This window comes from Schistocerca nitens, chromosome 4, assembly GCF_023898315.1.
Source record: "Schistocerca nitens isolate TAMUIC-IGC-003100 chromosome 4, iqSchNite1.1, whole genome shotgun sequence".
Classification (NCBI taxonomy): Eukaryota; Metazoa; Arthropoda; class Insecta; order Orthoptera; family Acrididae; genus Schistocerca; species Schistocerca nitens.
In genome coordinates this window covers 147,702,261-147,721,809 of record NC_064617.1, presented here as the reverse complement: position 1 = coordinate 147,721,809, position 19,549 = coordinate 147,702,261, and the positions used below count along the sequence as shown (strand labels likewise).

The following is a 19,549-nucleotide window of genomic DNA, read 5'->3' as shown; positions in this document are numbered from 1 at the left end:
ATAAATACGCCATCAAACTTCCAAGCTTAAGGTGAACGAGAGAGAATAACTACGAAATGAACAGAACCGAATACAGCGTTGGGTGTCTGCAGAAGGGTAGGAACGCCGAAACTAACAATCATTTAGCTGTAAATCAATTTTATGGATGAGAGGTAGGAGGTAAATGAACCACAGCATGTGCCTTCCCCTTGTGGGGTCGGAGCCAGTCAACGGCAGGCAATGCCTAATAAAGAATAATGAAGAATCTATGAGAAAGAGAAGAGTGGTTACTATCAGCTCGTCCTGTTCTCGCGTCCGGCCGCCTCGGACAAAGGACGGAGAAGCGGGAGCAAGGAGAGCCGTTAGTTAATTAAGTGCGAATCGTATCGACTGGCGGACCACCAACGGCGGCCGCCTCGGAACCTGTTCCGGGCCTCTGGACCACATTTTAAATGCGAGCCGGACGTGAGAGGAATACAGATGTGGTCCCCGCGCCGCGCTGTCTGGTCTGTTAGGAACCAGTTGCCCAGTCCACAGGCCCTTTGCTTGCCTACTCTCATCTACGTCTACCTTACTCGCTGCAACGTCCTCCCTCTTCCTCGACGAAGGCCGCTGTCTACTGTGCACCACGGGCTAATGATGTGTTTCATAATGCGTGCCTTTCTCTCTGGTCGAGCAGTGGTGCAGTGATTACGCAATATTCGTGTCTGGCTCACGCAAATCAGAACTTGCTTTTATTTCAAATCACAAAAAGCAAGTGATTTGTCATATTTTAAACATGGCTGCGCTTCAGCAAGCATGCAAGAGCTTCAATGGATTGGGAATAGCTGCCAAACAGTTGCAAAATACAGGTTTATTGAACATTGACCACGGTTTCGACATGAACCTTGACCACGGTTTCGACAGTTTGTCTTCTTCAGAAGGTATTGCACGTAGAATCACATATTATCTATATCTCATGTGGGGGGAGTAGTTGACTGGGTCTAGTACATGTGAATGCCATCCACTTAATCACCATTTAAAATACATAATTTAAAAGTAGTATCTCTCTACTGTGGGACTTTGTCTTACAACTTTTTAAAATACCGCACATTTGACGATGGACACCACATGTTGTTGGATCCATAATCAAATGTGTGGAATATAAAAAGTTGTAAGACAAAGCCGTACAGTAGAGAGCTGCTAGATTAAAAGCACGTTTTTAAATGGCGATTAAATGGGCAGAATAAACGACTCCCACATCGGATATATATAATACGCGATTCTACATACAATACCTTTTGAAGAAGATAGTTTTAAAACTGTCGGAATCATTGTCAAGGTTTAATACACCTGTATTTTGCAACTGCTTGGCTGTTATTTCCAATCTACTGAAGCAAGTGATTTGCCATACAGCATTACAGGCCCATAAAAACAGCAACAACCGTCTCCTGAAAACTTATGGGCAATTATGAACGTTATCAGCCTTATAATACGGATGAGCGCCTAGCGTGATTATTAATATGGAAAGACTGTGCGTTTGAACTCTCAACTGGACACCGAATAGATATAAAGTTTAACCCGTCAGATGGGTATCTGATGTGGTGACATATTACGGGACGAGGACAGCATCACAAATTTCAAAATGTAACTAAGATATGCTCAGCTTCTCTCTCTCCTCTCTTAGGACATTAAAATCATATCTAAATTTTATTGTCGAAAAATACTCCAGGGAACGAAAACGTTGAAGAAATGATGGAAGAGGTCAAAGAAACAAAAAATCAAGAAACATAATGCGAACATTTTTTGTGCAAGCAATATTCTTAGGACATTGTCTGGCAATAGGCAACTGTTCGCTCTAATGCCGTCAGTTTCACTCATCAGTCATAATTCCACATACAAATTCATTGTAATCGCAATTCCATCCGCGTGTGTTGTCATGTGGGCAAGGTTTTTGTGGCGATCATTTGGAAGAACTTGTCGGCAGCTCCGGTGCTATTAACTGCAGGCAGCCTTCTCCTTAGGTTGCACTCACACACCTGCAGGTATGAGACCCCTAACTAGCGTGATGGACGGCCGGGGGAACCTGTCCGCCCGTAATTAACAGCGAAAGCGAAGAGAAGCAGAGTGGAAGAAAAGGCGACACCAGGGAAGGAAGGTAGGGTGCGGAATAAAACCTGTGGTAACCATTACCAGCTTAAATAAGCAAGTCGACAGAGGAGGCTTGCAGCGCGGATAAGTGGTGGAACAGGAACGGGGAGATAATATTCTAGTACCCGCAAAAGGGAACCGGAATATAATTAGTGTGAACAAGCGCGCGGGTGGGCTTTGTAAAGGAGCGCCAGGCAGTCTGAGTTGCTAGACACACACACACACACACACTTACACACTCACAGTGCCGTCCACTCAAACGAGCATCGAATGAAGTCATCGCATCGGCTCCGCCGATCTGTAATTATGCCGGCGATCGCCTCTCGTGTGCTGCCAACGTCGGAGGCCCGTGATTACGAGCGGCGATTTTTGCGGAGCGAGCGCGCAGCTACAATTAAGCCCCGGCGCTCGCCCTTTGAAAGTAAGCCGCCCGCCTGGGGCGTTTTGCACGGGTGGCCGGGCCGGCCAGGTGCTCGGCCAGCTGCCCGGTGGTCGCGGCGACCGTGCAGAAAGAAGCAAGCCGGAAAAAAGGCCAAGAAAGACCAACCTGCGCGTCCGGTTGTACGCGTAAGCAGCCGAGCGGATGGCCGGATCTGCGTCTCGGTTGGAAGATAACCACATTAAACATAAAGTGACACTGGAAAGATGTCACGGATATATTCCTCGCATAGTATGTAATGATGTCAGTAATAGACTACTCAAAGTGGTCATTCCTTAGTTGACACCGAGCGAGGTGGCGCAGTGGTTAGCACACTGGACTCGCATTCTGTAGGACGACGGTTCAATCCCACGTCCGGCCATCATGATTTAGGTTTTCCGTGATTTCCCTAAATCGCTCCAGGCAAATGCCGGGTTGGTTCCTTTGAAAGGGCACGGCCGACTTCCTTCCCCGCCCTTCAATAATCCGATGAGACCGATGACCTCGCTGCTTGATCTCCTCCCCCAAAACAACCCAACCTTAGTTGACGAAAGGAACTCTTCATAAGGCTGTGATCCTCATTAGATATGAGTCGACGATCGAATTTCATTAATTCCCCAAGAGGCGGATATTGAAGAAGAAGGTACTCAGTATGCTACTTTCGATACTAGAGGTCAAGTGTTGTTTTCATGGACAGAGGGGACCTCGTTCTTGATATACATTGGGACGACAAAAGTCATGGGATAGCTACCAACCGTGTTGGGCCTCCTTTTGCCCGGCACAGTGCAGCAAATCGACGTGGCATGAACAAGTCGTTGGGAGCCCCTGCTGAAGTAGTGAGCCATGCTGCCTCTATAGCCGTCCGTAATCGCGAAAGTGTTGCCGGTGGAGGATTTTGTGCACGGACTGACCTCTCGATTATGTCACACAATTGTTCATTGGAATTCATGTCTGGCGATATGGGTGTCCTAATGATTCGCTCGAATTGTCCAGAATGTCCTTCAAACCAATTGCGAACAATTTTGTCCTAGTAACATGGCGCATTGTTATCCATAAAAATTGCATCGTAGTTTGGGAACATGAAGGCCACGAATGGCTGCAAATGGTCTCCAAGTAACTGAACATAACCATTTCCGGTCAATGATCGCTTCAGTCGGACCAGAGGAACAGTCCATTCCCTGTAAACACAGCCCACACCACCATGGAGCCACCACCGGTTTGCACAGTTTCTTTAAAGTCAGTACCGCCATTAGACTGTTGTTTCATTCTGCGCACACCATCTTGACTCAAGATGGTGTACTCAGTAATGAAGCAAAGCAGTAAGCTCTGCCAGATATATAGCCTCTTAGACAATGTGTCTAATAGTGTATTTTAATACGACAGTATGCCATCTTAGGCAATTTATAACACTTAAAACACTTGATGATGGCACTTTGAAGCCGAAATCATGATTGTGTAAGTGTAAATATAACACTGTAAATAAACAACAGTTTAATGGCGGTACTGACTTTAAAGAAATATATTATGACTGTGGTCCCACATTATGAAAAAGTTTGCACAGTGCCTTGTTGACAACTTGGATCCATGACTTCGTGGGGACTATGACACAGTCGAACCCTACCATCAGCTCTTACCAAGCGAAATTGGGACTCATCTCACCAGGCCACGGTTTTCCAGTCGTCTAGGGTCGAATCGATGCGGTCACGAACCTAGGAGAGGCGCTGCAGGCGATGTCGTCCTGTTAGCAAAGGCACTCGCGTCGATCATCTGCTGCCACAGCTCATTAATAACAAACTTCGACGCACTGTCCTAACGGAAACGTTCTTCGTACTTCTCGCATTGATTTCTGCGGTTACTTCACGCAATGTTGCTTGCCTGTTAGCACTAACAACTCTATGCAAAAGACGCTGCTCTCGGTCGGTAAGTGCGTTGTCCTTGGTGACAAGTAATATGCTACATTTGGTATTCGCGGCTCTCTCCTGACACTGTGGATAACACAACACTGAATCTCCTAACGATTTCCGTAATGGAATGTCCCATGCGTCTAGCTCCAACCCCAATCCGCGTTCAAAGTCTGTTAATACCCGTCGTGCGGCTGTAATGACGTCGCAAACATTTACACATGAATCACTGCCCTTCTATACCTTGTGTACGATACAATCGCCACCTCTATATGTGCATATCGCTATCCTATGACTTTTGTCACCTCAGTGTATAAAGTACACTACTGGCCATTAAAATTGCTACACCACGAAGATGACGTGCTACAGTCGCGAAATTTAACCGACAGAAAGAAGATGCTGTGATATGCAAATGATTAGCTTTCCAGAGCATTCACACAAGGTTGGCGCTGGTGGCGACATCTAGAACGAGCTGACATGAGGAAAGTTTCCAACCGATTTCTCATACACAAACAGCAGTTGACCGGCGTTTTCTGCTGGACTGTTGTTGTGATGCCTCGTGTAAGGAGTAGAAATGCGTACCATCACGTTTCCGACAATGATAAAGGTCGGATTGCAGCCTATCGCGATTGCTGTTTATCGTATCGCGACATTGCTGCTCGCGTTGGTTGAGATCCAATGATTGTTAGCAGAATATGGAATCAGTGGGTTCAGGAGGGTAATACGGAACGCCGTGCTGGATCCCAACGGTCTCGTACCACTAGCAGTCGAGATGACAGGCATCTTATCCGCATGGCTGTAACGAATCGTGCAGCCACGTCTCGATCCCTGAGTCAACAGATGGGGACGTTTCCAAGACAACAACCATCTGCACAAACAGTTCGACGACGTTTGCAGCAGCATGGACTATCAGCTCCGAAACCATGGCTGCGGTTACCCTTGACGCTGCATCACAGACAGGAGCGCCTGCGATGGTGTACTCAACGACGAACCTGGGTGCACGAATGGCAAACGTCATTTTTTCGGATTAATCCAGGTTCTGTTTACAGCATCATGATGGTCGCATCCGTGTTTGGCGACATCGCGGTGAACGCACATTGGAAGCGTGTATTCGTCATCGCCATACTGGCGTATGACCCCCCGTAATAGTATGGGGTGCCATTGCTTACACGTCTCGGTCACCTCTTGTTCGCATTGACGGCACTTTGAACAGTGGACGTTAGACTTCAGATGTGTTACGACCCGTGGCTCTACCCTTCATTCGATCCTTGCGAAACCCTACATTTCAGCAGGATAATGCACGACCGCATGTTGCAGGTCCTGTACGGGTCTTTCTGGATACAGAAAATGTTCGAGTGCTGCCTGGCCAGCACATTCTCCAGATCTCTCACGAATTGAAAACGTCTGGTCAATGGTGGGCGAGCGACTGGCTCGTCACAATACGCCAGTCACTACTCTTGATGAACTGTGGTATCGTGTTGGAGCTGCATGGGCAGCTGTACCTGTACACGCCATCCAAGCTCTGTTTGACTCAATGCCCAGGCGTATCAAGGCCGTTATTACGGCCAGAGGTGGTTGTTCTGGGTACTGATTTCTCAGGATCTATGCACCCAAACTGCCTGAAAATAAAATCACATGTCAGTTCTAGTGTAATATATTTGTCCAATGAATACCCGTTTATCATCTGCATGTCTTCTTGGTGTAGCAATTTTAATGGCCAGTAGTGTATCCACAAAAACAACGAATTTTCTTTTACATGTTCTGTAATTGTTATCGATGCATCGCAATGCACTGAGTAGTTACAGCTGTTTTTAATCGTTTTTTTTTCATTTTGAACTGCCCTGTATTGTCTTTTGGCGGGCAAGTTCTCTGTGCTATGTGAACAGCGGAAATCGTACGCCTTGACCTAATCTGCTACCCAGACACGAACGAAGTGCTCGGAACTGTGAGCTCCTTTCTGAGGTATCGTCAAGTGTCGGGAATCTGGTGCGCTGGCCCGGCAGTGGGCGCTGAAGGCACTCGCGAGGCACCGTGTCGGGCCGGCCCTAACGAGCGCACATCCTCTGGCTAACGAGGCGGAATGACGGCGCTGCGGGCTCAGCCGACGGTCGGCCAACAGGGCCACGGCCGGCTCGGGGGCTCGGGCAGGCACTCCGCAGCGGCGTGCCAGTCCCACCACGTGCGTCAGCGCAGCTCGGCGCGGTCTCCGGCCGCCTCCGCTCGCCGCTCCGCAAACGCACACACAGTTCCGCGGGCTCGGGAACATCTCACGCCGGGCGCCATGCCTCTCGCGAGGAGCTCCGCTCGTTTCGTCTGCGCGTCGTCGTGCCAGTCGCAGAGTGTCTCGATAAGAGCTGTAGCCGAGGATCACGGTCCGGGATCGCCGCGCAATTCGCCGACGTGTGCAAACTGATTCTCTCGTCGTCTCTGTTTTGTTGTTGTGACTGAATAGGAAAAATCGCTACAGCTTGTGCGAAAAAAACATCTGTTCGATATTTGTATTTCCAAATCTGTGACGAGAGCCTCGCAGCTGTATTCGTTCAAGGAGTGGCTGCGAAAGTTATGAGGTAGCAGAATGAATCTACGTTGCAGATCCTATCCGTTATACCGAAATACGCCGATGACTATTTTGTATCCTTTGTTGTTGTTTCATTTCCCTGCAGCTCTTTTCAAGAGTTCACCATACCACAGTGTATAGACACGCGATCGAGCAAGTACTAATTGTGCAGTAATCCACATTCTCGTTGCTTTCTAAGTGTCCTTGCTTGGATCCCACCGCTGGTGTCATAGACAGTTAATATTTTTGAACAATAGTTTTTCAGGAACGGTATCTGACGTCGGCCACTACGAAATTCCACCCATAATATAGTACCTTTCCCCGCAGTTTGTCGTAAATAATCATCCGTGGTTGGTTTTGCTCAGCACTATGTGTCGCCAACGCCAGGCACCTGTTGCATTTCGTCTAGCAACAAAAGCACTGACCGTGGGAATATCATTGTTGCAGATGCACCACCAGAAGCAGCAGCAGCAGCAGAAGCAACAGGGAGAGGCTCCATGCCGACATCTCCAGTGGCGGTTATCAGGGGTCGTCCTCTGCGTCCTCGTCGTAGCTAGCCTCGTTTCCACGGCGGCTTCCAGCCCGTTGGATCCACACCATCTTGCCAAAAGGTCCTTCTTCGACATCCAGTGTAAAGGAGTTTACGACAAGAGCATCTTTGCACGCCTCGACCGCATCTGCGAAGATTGCTACAACCTATTCCGCGAACCTCAGCTCCACTCTCTGTGCAGGTAGGTTGAACTGACGCAAGAATGCCTCTAACTGGTTGTAAGAAAATACACACGCAAAATCGATCTAAATTATCCAGCAGAAAATTCAGACTGCTCTGTCAGCATTGAAATCGTTTCTTATAAATGACAGGAAATGCAATTAGTACTGGTTTTTATTTCTGCTTAGTAATGAACAAAATATGGGGTCATCACAAAAGGAAAAAACGTGGTCCAAATTAAAAATAATAATAACAATGATGATGAGACATGCCTTTTCTTTGACCTTTCCACGTCATATGCATAAACTTTATCATACCTACACTAGTTGTCTGTCTGATAGGGCGAAATATGAAATTAACATTTATACTGCAGGTAACTGATACCTCATATATAATTCAAATACTAATAGTGAGTTATTTATAGTTCAGTTTTAAAAAGAAAATGTTGATGAATCTGATGTAGTGCCTTTTGTTTCAAGTCAACAAACATTGTTTTCACTGTTTTAGAAGGCAGATGATCTTTTTCTGAAATTGCTCCCAGCTTCTGTATATAAAGTTCTTACATCTATAAATTCTTGATTGTAATTTATATATTTCATTTTGTATTAAAATTATATATGCTTTTCTTTACAGAATATTCTGTTATTAATTGTTTCATAGTATATGTTTTAATGAAGCTTTACAGAAATTGTATCTTTTTATACAGTTAATAAATAAATAATAATTTGAGATCTGTTGAAAAATAAATTTCGTTTAGTGTAAATAATATTTTTTCCAATTACAATCAATACTTAACTGCACTTCAGAATACAAAATTAAAACACACAAATGCAAAAAGAAAAACATTGAAATTATATGTGTTTCTTAACTTGTCTGATTATTACAGGAAAGACTGTTTCACATCTGACTACTTCAAAGGATGCATCGATGTTCTACTTCTCCAAGATGACATGGATAAGATACAGTCTTGGATAAAACAAATACATGGGGCAGAGCCAGGGGTTTAGGTATTTTATTTTTTGTTTTGTTTTGTTTTTCCTTTTTTCGTTTTCTAACTACAAAAATAACATTAAATAGTAATTACTTAAAACAATCTTTAACTAGAATAATAGTTTTTTCTGAAAATAATGTAGTTAAAATCAAAATTCATTAAATAACTTACTAACTATATGGTAATACTGAAGGCTTCTATAAACACTATAAATCTATACCTTTTACTAATTTATATCTACAGAACCAGCACTAACATTACGAGGTACTATGAACCAGCACTAACATTACGAGATAGTGTGTTAAAAAATAATCCTTATCATCATCAAGACTACAATGTGGTGTCAGTAATGGAAAAGTCAAACAATAATTAATATCATCCTGAAATAAAATCATGTCAAATATTCAGTTACATGGTTCAGAAATTAAATAACACTGAAAAATACAATTAAAATCTCAAAGCGGAAATTTTCTGAAATTCTCACACATGGAATCTAATAAAACATTTTGACACATGAGCAAAATTGCACTTGACTGAAAAATATCTGTATTTGGTCTAAAATAAGTCTTGATTTACCTTTTTCAGATCTGACTGTTTCAAGAGCCCATACTTCAAAGGTTGTCTTCAGGCACTACTTCTGATTGATGAAGAAGAAAAATTTAACCAAATGGTGGAAATACTGGGGAAGAAGTAGACTGCACAAGAACTCCCTGCAGGCTGGGAGATAAATTACGGAAACATTCTAGTCTTTGAAAATATATGTTGGAAGAGTTAGATCTGTTTTTGTTTGATTGATTTTATGTTGATGCACTGGCCTCTGAGCCATCATTAATGTTTTAATTACTTTGTGAGTACACTATCCGTGGGCTCATAATGGAGAGTTCTGGACGAGATTTCATCATACTTTCATTTCATCATGCAGACTGCCATATTTTCATATATAATTTAAATCACTTATTTATTAGTTGTTTCTGAATGATTTGCAAATGCACACAGTAACACACCTATCGTTTTTCTCGATATTGTTGTAGCATCATCTGGTTATAAAATTTCCAAAATTTTACAACAAATTTATAGAAATATCACTCAGGAACGAAGAAGAAATGGTGATAAAGCTTAACATATATATTGAATTAATATGGTCATCTCATGTTGGAAAATTAATATTGAATATGATTTTAAATAATGTCTTTATTTTGTTCACCACGTGAGCAACTTTGACATCGCACTATCAGTGAAGTTTTGGTGGCATCTTGTGAAGCATTATGCCATGGCGATGCTGAAAAGTATTAATGTATTTATTTTTAATATAGTACTTCATTCACTTAGTAGTCACACTCCTTATAATGTATTATTCATCATGCATTTATTAAATTATTTAATGAAACCATCTACATACTGCAAATCATGTGATTTGTTAATTATTAGCTAAAAGCTGATGTGTTGTGGCAGTATTAAAAAGATTTGTAAAAATGAAATATATATCCAGGAAACTGGTTTTTTGTATTTCACACTATCATTCCATAATCAGTATTCTTGTGTGTCAATGAGGAAGAGACCTTGCCTTGTATACATTACCTCTGCAGTATAGCCTAGTTCCTGCTCTGACACATTTGCAAACATAGTGCAAAGCACTGTCAGTAAGAATATGAGAAGCATTTGTTTACCTGTGTGCAAGTAGGTGTGTCTTGAGTGTTTATACTTATTTTAGATTAGCATTGTGTCTTAAATTATTTCAGAAGTAGTTTAGTTTTACAACTCGTTCATATTTTATGTGGAAAGAGATTCTTTTGTGTATATGTTAACTTATTACAATTTTTTATGATTTGAAGAGAGTACGGGTTTAGTGTATATTTTTATATAATCTTGTAAGCTTATTGTACAATTGACTGTCAACTTCTTTGGTCTGAACATCTTTGTGAGCCACAGAAAGTGTGCCTATATGTTTCATACTACGTTGAAGCTTTTGTTATGTACCATGTCTGTTTAAACCTAAAAGGAAAATTGGAAAATATTTTGGAGCCTATTTTCTAAACAATACATCTGTCAATTTTTGGTCTGGGAAAATTAACTGAATCCAGAAATATATATTTTCAAGCTAATTTCAATTTTATTTCTCTACACTTTACCCTTCCCCAAACCATAACTGGTTCTCTCAGACTATAGTGCAGGAAAACTAAGTTCAGTGCTCTAGTGGCTCTAGGGTAATGGATAATTAGACTGGGAAAGTAAAATTGTACCAGAGCAATTTCTTAATAGTCTGATGTGGAGAATTTCAACTACAAATTTCAAAATCTCAAAGAACATATAATACAGGAGTTATAATGCAATGCTAATGCTGTAAAATATCACTTACGAAGTTATTGTTACTTGCAGTTTCCAAATATAATAAATGTTCTAAAAATACCATGACTGATAATTTTGTCATTGAGCAATTCAGCTAGTTCAATAACAACACAAAAACATGGAACACATTTTCAGCAACTGTCATAAGTACCTTTATTTAATCATGTACTGCTGTTATGTAATTAGTGAATGTTTTAAGGTGAAATACTTACTACATCTCTGAAATGTTAAAAACTATAGGATGTCTAAAGACAGCAATGAAAATGTCACATTAGATATTAGCAAAACTGGTTCAAAGATTTGTTATTAAGTTCATTTTAGATAATCAGCTGCAAACAAGGTATCATTTGCATCAATATTGCAAAGAGTGTAGTTTCACCTATTAAGCATTTATAGTGAGGCCAAGATTTTTCCCACAAGACAACTGTTCTAACATGCCATGTAGCTGGTTCAAATTCCGTACAAGATTCTAAGATTATATAAAGTAAAGAATGAAGAAGCTACATATTTTTCATATACACACATGATTTCATTCCAGAAATTGAAACGAAAGAATCAGTTCTGGTGACAGTTTTCTAGAATGACAGTTATCTGGCAACATAATTTTTTTTATTTTCATTACACATTTTGCTATTTTTATGGCTAATGACCTTTCCCCACACTAGCAATGAAAGTTATCAAAGTAAGTCAGAGGATGGAGAAACTTTCGTATTAGAATATGCTATTACTCCCAGAATACAGGGATTCAAATTAATATAAAGAACTATGTTTTAACAACGATAGGTACTCCCTTCTTGGGTGAGAGCATAGAGGCCTATGCAAAAATATGATGACAGTATTAAAAACAACAAGGTGCTAGGACAAATAATTTCACATACATGCATTCTGACCGTGTATATACATGACGGAAAGTGTTACTGATTTTGCTAAACGACTAGAGAGTACAGACACAAGATTTTGTAGATATCAGTTTCACTCAAGGCGCTGATTGGTCATTGGACTGAGGTACTCAAAGCTACTGGAGTCACACTTGGACTTACTCCTGACAAAGGCATTTTAATCATGAACAGGACATAGTGTAATAGACTGGGTTTTGGATCTAACAAGGGGAGGCCGCCAATTGTGAAATTCAGATTCGATTCATACTGCGCATAATAAAAGCTCATGGCCATAGGTGTAATGTGGCAAAGCACCAAGATGCACTTCTCAGCCGTTGTCGAGAAAATCGACAGTTAAAAGAAACCGTTGCGGTGAAATACTCTCTACGATTAGTAATTTTCTACAGCGTCGTGGCGCAGCGGTAAGCGCTCGGGTTCGTAATCCGAAGGGCGCCGGATCGAATCTCGCGGCATGCAATTTTTTTTATTAGTTTTTTGTAATATATATATATATATATATATATATATATATATATATATATATATATATATATAAATTATTAATGAATTGCTTATGGATGTTGGTGAAGGCGGATCGCTCTCCAATTGTACCGCCTCCATTTTTCCGTTTCTTTAACAAGGTGTACCAAAGCTCTCCCGTCCGCACTGATTTTCGACGACGTTATAAGTTGCGCTAGGGACCGCATCTACCTTCTTTCGAAGTTAGCAGGCAACTACGCTGTTATGCGGTGCTCGTTTCGGCCCATTCAACATCTGTCCTTCAAGTGTAACGAGCGAGTATCGGAGTTTATATTTCATACCTGCCACAGCAAATTTGTGTTCGTGGGGTCTCTGTTCTAATTCGAACGTTTGACTTACGCTATACGTATTCGTTTCGGAATATCGTTTCTACGTCTTCCGTTAACTATACGTGGTTAACATTATGAAGATAATTAATAACATTTGTGAAATACAACTTTGTTTGCGGAAAACATAATGATGTTCGAAGTCGCCAGTTTTTCCACGAGAAACGACTTTCAACAACTTATTATATGCATAATTGTTGCAACTGATTGCCGGGAATTATATATATATATGTTGTTGTGGTCTTCAGTCCTGAGACTGGTTTGATGCAGCTCTCCATGCTACTCTGTCCTGTGCAAGCTTCTTCATCTCCCAGTACCTACTGCAACCTACATTCTTCTGAATCTGCTTAGTGTATTGATCTCTTGGTCTCCCTCTACGATTTTTACCCTCCACGCTGCCCTCCAATGCTAAATTTGTGATCCCTTGACGCCTCAAAACATGTCCTACCAACCGATCCCTTCTTCTAGTCAAGTTGTGCCACAAACTTCTCTTCTCCCCAACCCTATTCAATACCTCCTCATTAGTTACGTGATCAACCCACCTTATCTTCAGCATTCTTCTGTAGCACCACATTTCGAAAGCTTCTATTCTCTTCTTGTCCAAACTAGTTATCGTCCATGTTTCACTTCCATACATGGCTACACTCCATACAAATACTTTCAGAAACGACTTCCTGACACTTAAATCTATACTCGATATTAACAAATTTCTCTTCTTCAGAAACGATTTCCTTGCCATTGCCAGTCTACATTTTATATCCTCTCTACTTCGACCATCATCAGTTATTTTACTCCCTAAATAGCAAAACTCCTTTACTACTTTAAGTGTCTCATTTCCTAATCTAATTCCCTCAGCATCACCAGATTTAATTTGACTACATTCCATTATCCTCGTTTTGCTTTTGTTGATGTTCATCTTATATCCTCCTTTCAAGACACTGTCCATTCCGTTCAACTGCTCTTCCAAGTCATTTGCTGTCTCTGACAGAATTACAATGTCATCGGCGAACCTCAAAGTTTTTAATTCTTCTCCATGAATTTTAATACCTACTCCGAATTTTTCTTTTGTTTCCTTTACTGCTTGCTCAATATACAGATTGAATAACATCGGGGAGAGGCTACAACCCTGTCTCACTCCTTTCCCAACCACTGCTTCCCTTTCATGCCCCTCGACTCTTATAACTGCCATCTGGTTTCTGTACAAATTGTAAATAGCCTTTCGCTCCCTGTATTTTACCCCTGCCACCTTCAGAATTTGAAAGAGAGTATTCCAGTTAACGTTGTCAAAAGCGTTCTCTAAGTCTACAAATGCTAGAAACGTAGGTTTGCCTTTTCTTAATCTTTCTTCTAAGATAAGTCGTAAGGTTAGTATTGCCTCACGTGTTCCAACATTTCTACGGAATCCAAACTGATCTTCCCCGAGGTCCGCTTCTACCAGTTTTTCCATTCGTCTGTAAAGAATTCGCGTTAGTATTTTGCAGCTGTGACTTATTAAACTGATAGTTCGGTAATTTTCACATCTGTCAACACCTGCTTTCTTTGGTATTGGAATTATTATATTCTCCTTGAAGTCTGTGGGTATTTCGCCTGTCTCATACATCTTGCTCACCAGATGGTAGAGTTTTGTCATGACTGGCTCTCCCAAGACCATCAGTAGTTCTAATGGAATGTTGTCTACTCCCGGGGCCTTGTTTCGACTCAGGTCTTTCAGTGCTCTGTCAAACTCTTCACGCAGTATCTTATCTCCCATTCCATCTTCATCTACATCCTCTTCCATTTCCATAATACTGTCCTCCAGTACATCGCCCTTGTATAAACCCTCTATATACTCCTTCCACCTTTCTGCCTTCCCTTCTTTGCTTAGAACTGGGTTGCCATCTGAGCTCTTGATATTCATACAAGTGGTCCTCTTCTCTCCAAAGGTCTCTTTAATTTCCCTGTAGGCAGTATCTATCTTACCCCTAGTGAGACAAGCCTCTACATCCTTACATTTGTCCTCTAGCCATCCCTGCTTAGCCATTTTGCACTTTCTGTCGATCTCATTTTTGAGACGTTTGTATTCCCTTTTGCCTGCTTCATTTACTGCATTTTTATATTTTCTCCTTTCATCAATTAAATTCAATATATCTTCTGTTACCCAAGGATTTCTACTAGCCCTCGTCTTTTTACCTACTTGATCCTCTGCTGCCTTCACTACTTCATCCCTCAGAGCTACCCATTCTTCTTCTACTGTATTTCTTTCCCCCATTCCTGTCAATTGTTCCCTTATGCTCTCCCTGAAACTCTGTACAACCTTTGGTTCTTTCAGTTTATCCAGGTCCCATCTCCTTAAATTCCCACCTTTTTGCAGTTTCTTCAGTTTCAATCTGCAGTTCATAACCAATAGATTGTGGTCAGAATCCACATCTGCCCCTGGAAATGTCTTACAATTTAAAACCTGGTTCCTAAATCTCTGTCTTGCCATTATATAATCTATCTGATACCTATTAGTATCTCCAGGATTCTTCCAGGTATACAACCTTCTTTTATGATTCTTGAACCAAGTGTTAGCTATGATTAAGTTATGCTCTGTGCAAAATTCTACAAGGCGGCTTCCTCTTTCATTTCTTCCCCCCAATCCATATTCACCTACTATGTTTCCTTCTCTCCCTATATATATATATATATATATATATATATATATATATATATGTGTGTGTGTGTGTGTGTGTGTGTGTGTGTGTGTGTGTGTGTGTGTATACACATTTGAATTACAAAAAACAAATACTAAAAAAAAGGTTGCATGGCGCGAGATTCGATCCGGCGACCTTCGGATTACGAACCCAAGCGCTTACCGCTGCACCACGACGCTGTAGAAAATTATTAATCGTAGAGAGTATTTCACCGCAACGGTTTCTTTTGACTGTCGATTTTCTCGACAACGGCTGAGAAGTGCAACTTGGTGCTTTGCCATGAGCTTTTATTATGCGCAGTATGAATTGAATCTGAATTTCACAATTGGCGGCCTCCCCTTGTAAGTGCACAAAGTGATTTAGACACAAATAGTTATATTCAGTAGTATCAGTACCTTTTGGTATAAAACAATTTGAGCAATTGCATCATGACAGGAATCCACTTGAGAAACAGAACACATGGAGAGAATTTATAAGAAGAACAATTTTGCTAAAGATACTGTGGATTACAAGTTGGATTCATACAGCAAAATAAATCGTGTTTACTATAAATTTAGTTGAGTTTGAATTATAATAGAGCAGACAAGAAAGAACGATTAGTGCATGAGATCCAAGAGATAAATCTACTGAATGCTAAGAATTATTTGTAATGAAGCGTTGAAACTTAAGTACAAAATTCAAAATATCTCCACAAAAACAGAACTTGCAAAATAAAATAAAATTCTCAAGAATAAATGAAAGTGTAACTGAGAATCACTTCCTCTTATTTTCAGGTATAACAGCAAGTCTAGGGAGAAGAAATAGACAAACTAATATAGTCTAACAAACTCTAAAACAAGGAGTCTAATATAGATGGGTTAGTTATACTCTAGTGGACAATGCACTGCACATTTCAATAGGGATACATGTATCAGTTTTGAAAATAATACACTCAGTCATTCATGACATCCTACTGTTTCTAACTAACTTCTGAGACCTACTACGAGACTATAGATTGGTATTTTCTGACAATGCAGCCACACTATACCTAACAACCTAAAACACGGATCAGTTTTATAACTATTGGACTGAAAAACCTTTATCATGGGCATCCAGTTCAGGAAAACTAAATTTTGTGTCCCAGAAATATCTGTAAGGAAAAGGAACGCTCAGTTCCAGTGACTGTAGGGGTCTACATGTCAATTTCCTATGTTAGAGAGATTTCACGGAAGCTACACTCACAAAGCTACTCTGTTTGTGATGTAATGTCAAGTGCAAAGATCAATGATGCACTTAATGCAGTCACTCTGACAGACATGGGAACTACAACTGGCAAGATCTATCAAAATCTAAGGCACACTGTATGAAGCACACAATAATAGTACATTAGTGCAATGCATTAGAGAGTACATCGTGACATATTACTTTAAGAGGTCAGTGATACAATGATTTGCTGGCAGACATTCAGATTCCATTTTCATGCTGGAACTACTGCACAAACTGCACAACAGGCACTTATCATGAACATGAATGCAGAATATTGCTTACAGTGCTACAGACAACACTGTCATTGGTCAGTGGAACTGTGGAGGATGATTTGATGGACTGATGAATGGCAGCAAATAAAGAGGCTTTTAGATGTGTTCTAGTAGACCAAATGAATACTTAGCAACTGTGAAAGTCAATGAAAGTGATATGATCATCAGGGGCTTTGCTTACTAATCTGGGATGAGGTTATTACATTTGGCTGATGACAGAAAACATAGGAATTCATGAACATTTTTACAGTAGTATATGTTCACATATTATTCAGTATACTGAAGGATAACCTTCTGGGATGTGAAATGGACCACAGTATGAATTAAAATTCGAAAGTAGCTATCTGATACTAATTTGACATAATACATTAAAAATTATGGTCATTAAAGTATTTTACTCTACTGCTTGCAGAAGCTACACACAAACCTCATACAATTAATAGAACGCCATTTTGTTAGAAAAACTACTGATTCTCCCTCAGGTACGTAGCTGCTTAAAAAAAGGGGGATGGGGTATTTTACATTCCGTAATGAAACAGTTGTCTCCAGCAGGCAGTTTGTTAATCTTGCTTGCATAAGATATTCAGGCAAGAACGCAAAGTCTACATGGTTATTGTTTTTGTCTCTTGTACAGTGACCACACAAATTGCAGATTTCTGCTACAAGCTACAAATAACATTAATGAGTGAATTTATCAGAATGTTCAGCAAAAATACATTTCCCAGTGTACAATAATCTACATTATACAACATATTGCTGCCTACTGTTGCAGAGGAATACTTCATTTACTACAGCAATCCCGATTATTGCAGTAAAGTACACAAATAAACTAGCATCTGATGATTCACTTCAAAACAATAAGAGATATTTGTACATGTTAAACAAGCTGCAATGAGGTTTTTCTGTTCTAACTCATAATTTACTACCTAAATGGCGGCCTTCCATCCCCCACTAACATAGTGCATTATTAATGGTCCACCCCACCACCACCATTATTTGGGTACCCAGTAACATAGGATCAATCTACCATTCGTGCTTTGTATGTCACTCAATCAACAGCAGCAGCAGCAAATTCAGGCGATATTCACAATTTCCAGCAGAGTATCATGCCCAAAGGTATTCTGCAGAAGTACGTAAATGTATTATGCTATTTACAGTTTTGGAGCAATTTGTTACGAATTTGTCAATTTTCTACCACTTTTTTAAGAAGACACACATAAAAGATGAGATCATTATTGTTTAACAAATGCCGCCACTGTGCAATATTGAAACCTGCTACACTGATATCTGAATAGTTTAATGTTTAATAATTAATGCAATGCAAAAAATGCGCTCCTGCTATGTTTCTTTTCACTGCAAGGAACTTATCAATGCATTGTTAGTGTGTGATGTCACTACAGGTTGGCTGAGAGTAGTGTGAGACTATAAGATTACTGGGAATTGTAAACAGTAGAGGGAAACGCGAGCAGACACATAGTACACACACATTACTCATGACTAAAGTAACATCGATAGCACATGTTTTACCAGATAATGTATAAATGATCACTGTGCCACATGGGGCAGAGTGGGAAGCAAGGAAGGCAACAATAACTTCTTTATTTGAAACAAGCAAAAATTGTGGAAGGACCTCTCTCACAAAGTATTTCCAGTGCGCATGTCTGCACCACGCCAAATGCATCCACATAGAGAAATACCACAACAAGTTACCATCATGGACTGAGGGCCAGTTTGCCACTGCAGCACATGTCGAAATCTGGCACTGGCGCCACATATGGATAAACAGATAACGAGTATGGCTTTGCATTGTCTAAACTGGACACAGACCCCCACATCCCACCCCTTGACAATCCAAATCCCAGTCCTGCAGCCAAGCCTCTTGTGACCCTTGATGATTAAACAAGTAATGATGGCTACGACCACTTTCTTTTATAATTCTCTTGAAAAATCACCTTTTCTCAACACACCTAAAGTGCAATACATATTAGATAGATATTTCAGAGCACCTATCACAAACAATTGTGATCTGCAGAGCAATTATATCACTTTATCTTAATGGGGCACACTCGATACGAATTGGCTAAAACGTGTGTGCTAACCCACAGTTGCATAATACAGATGTAATCCATTCCAGCGCCTTACTAGTGCATTGGTACTCCATTCACACTGAATACATCAGTCCTACATAAGATAATGCCTTTACATCTTTCCAGAGGTATGTGACTTCATATATTTACGAAATTCACGTCGCATTACGATTTGACAGTTGTAGTATTTTTTACTCATTCTGTCAGACTGATCATCGACGAAAGTATAAACCAGGAACTGACATTAAAATTCCGTCATACGACTTTCCCTTCATTTAATTTTCACTACCGCAACAATCAGAGGTAAAGTGTAATAGTCCTAATAGTCAGCAGGCATATTTTCCTCTGCTGTTTTGGCACATATCTGCAATTTCATTTTTGCAACACAACCAAATATTTTCTCCATATTTTGGTTTCATAGTTCTACAGTGAACATCATACATCATTTCTTTAGATAAATCAAGTATACTCATGCTTAAATAGATGGGTTTATAAATT

At 40.6% G+C, this 19,549-nt stretch overlaps 1 protein-coding gene across 4 annotated transcripts in view; it reads left to right on the top strand.

The window, feature by feature from the left end:
* The window catches only part of LOC126252835 (ion transport peptide), a 356,162-nt gene extending 345,375 nt beyond the window's left edge, over positions 1-10,787 (top strand). For 2 of the 4 annotated variants that reach the window (XM_049953778.1, XM_049953777.1), the window contains exons 2-4: positions 7,433-7,716; positions 8,581-8,701; positions 9,271-9,406. In XM_049953778.1, the coding sequence (XP_049809735.1) occupies positions 7,433-7,716; positions 8,581-8,701 (405 nt within the window). In that variant the 3' untranslated portion in view covers positions 9,271-9,406. Of the gene's footprint in view, positions 1-6,637; positions 6,996-7,432; positions 7,717-8,580; positions 8,702-9,270 lie in introns of those variants that run through there. The other 2 variants (XM_049953779.1, XM_049953780.1) reach the window with 2 other exon arrangements.
* The last annotated feature ends 8,762 nt before the right edge of the window (positions 10,788-19,549 follow it).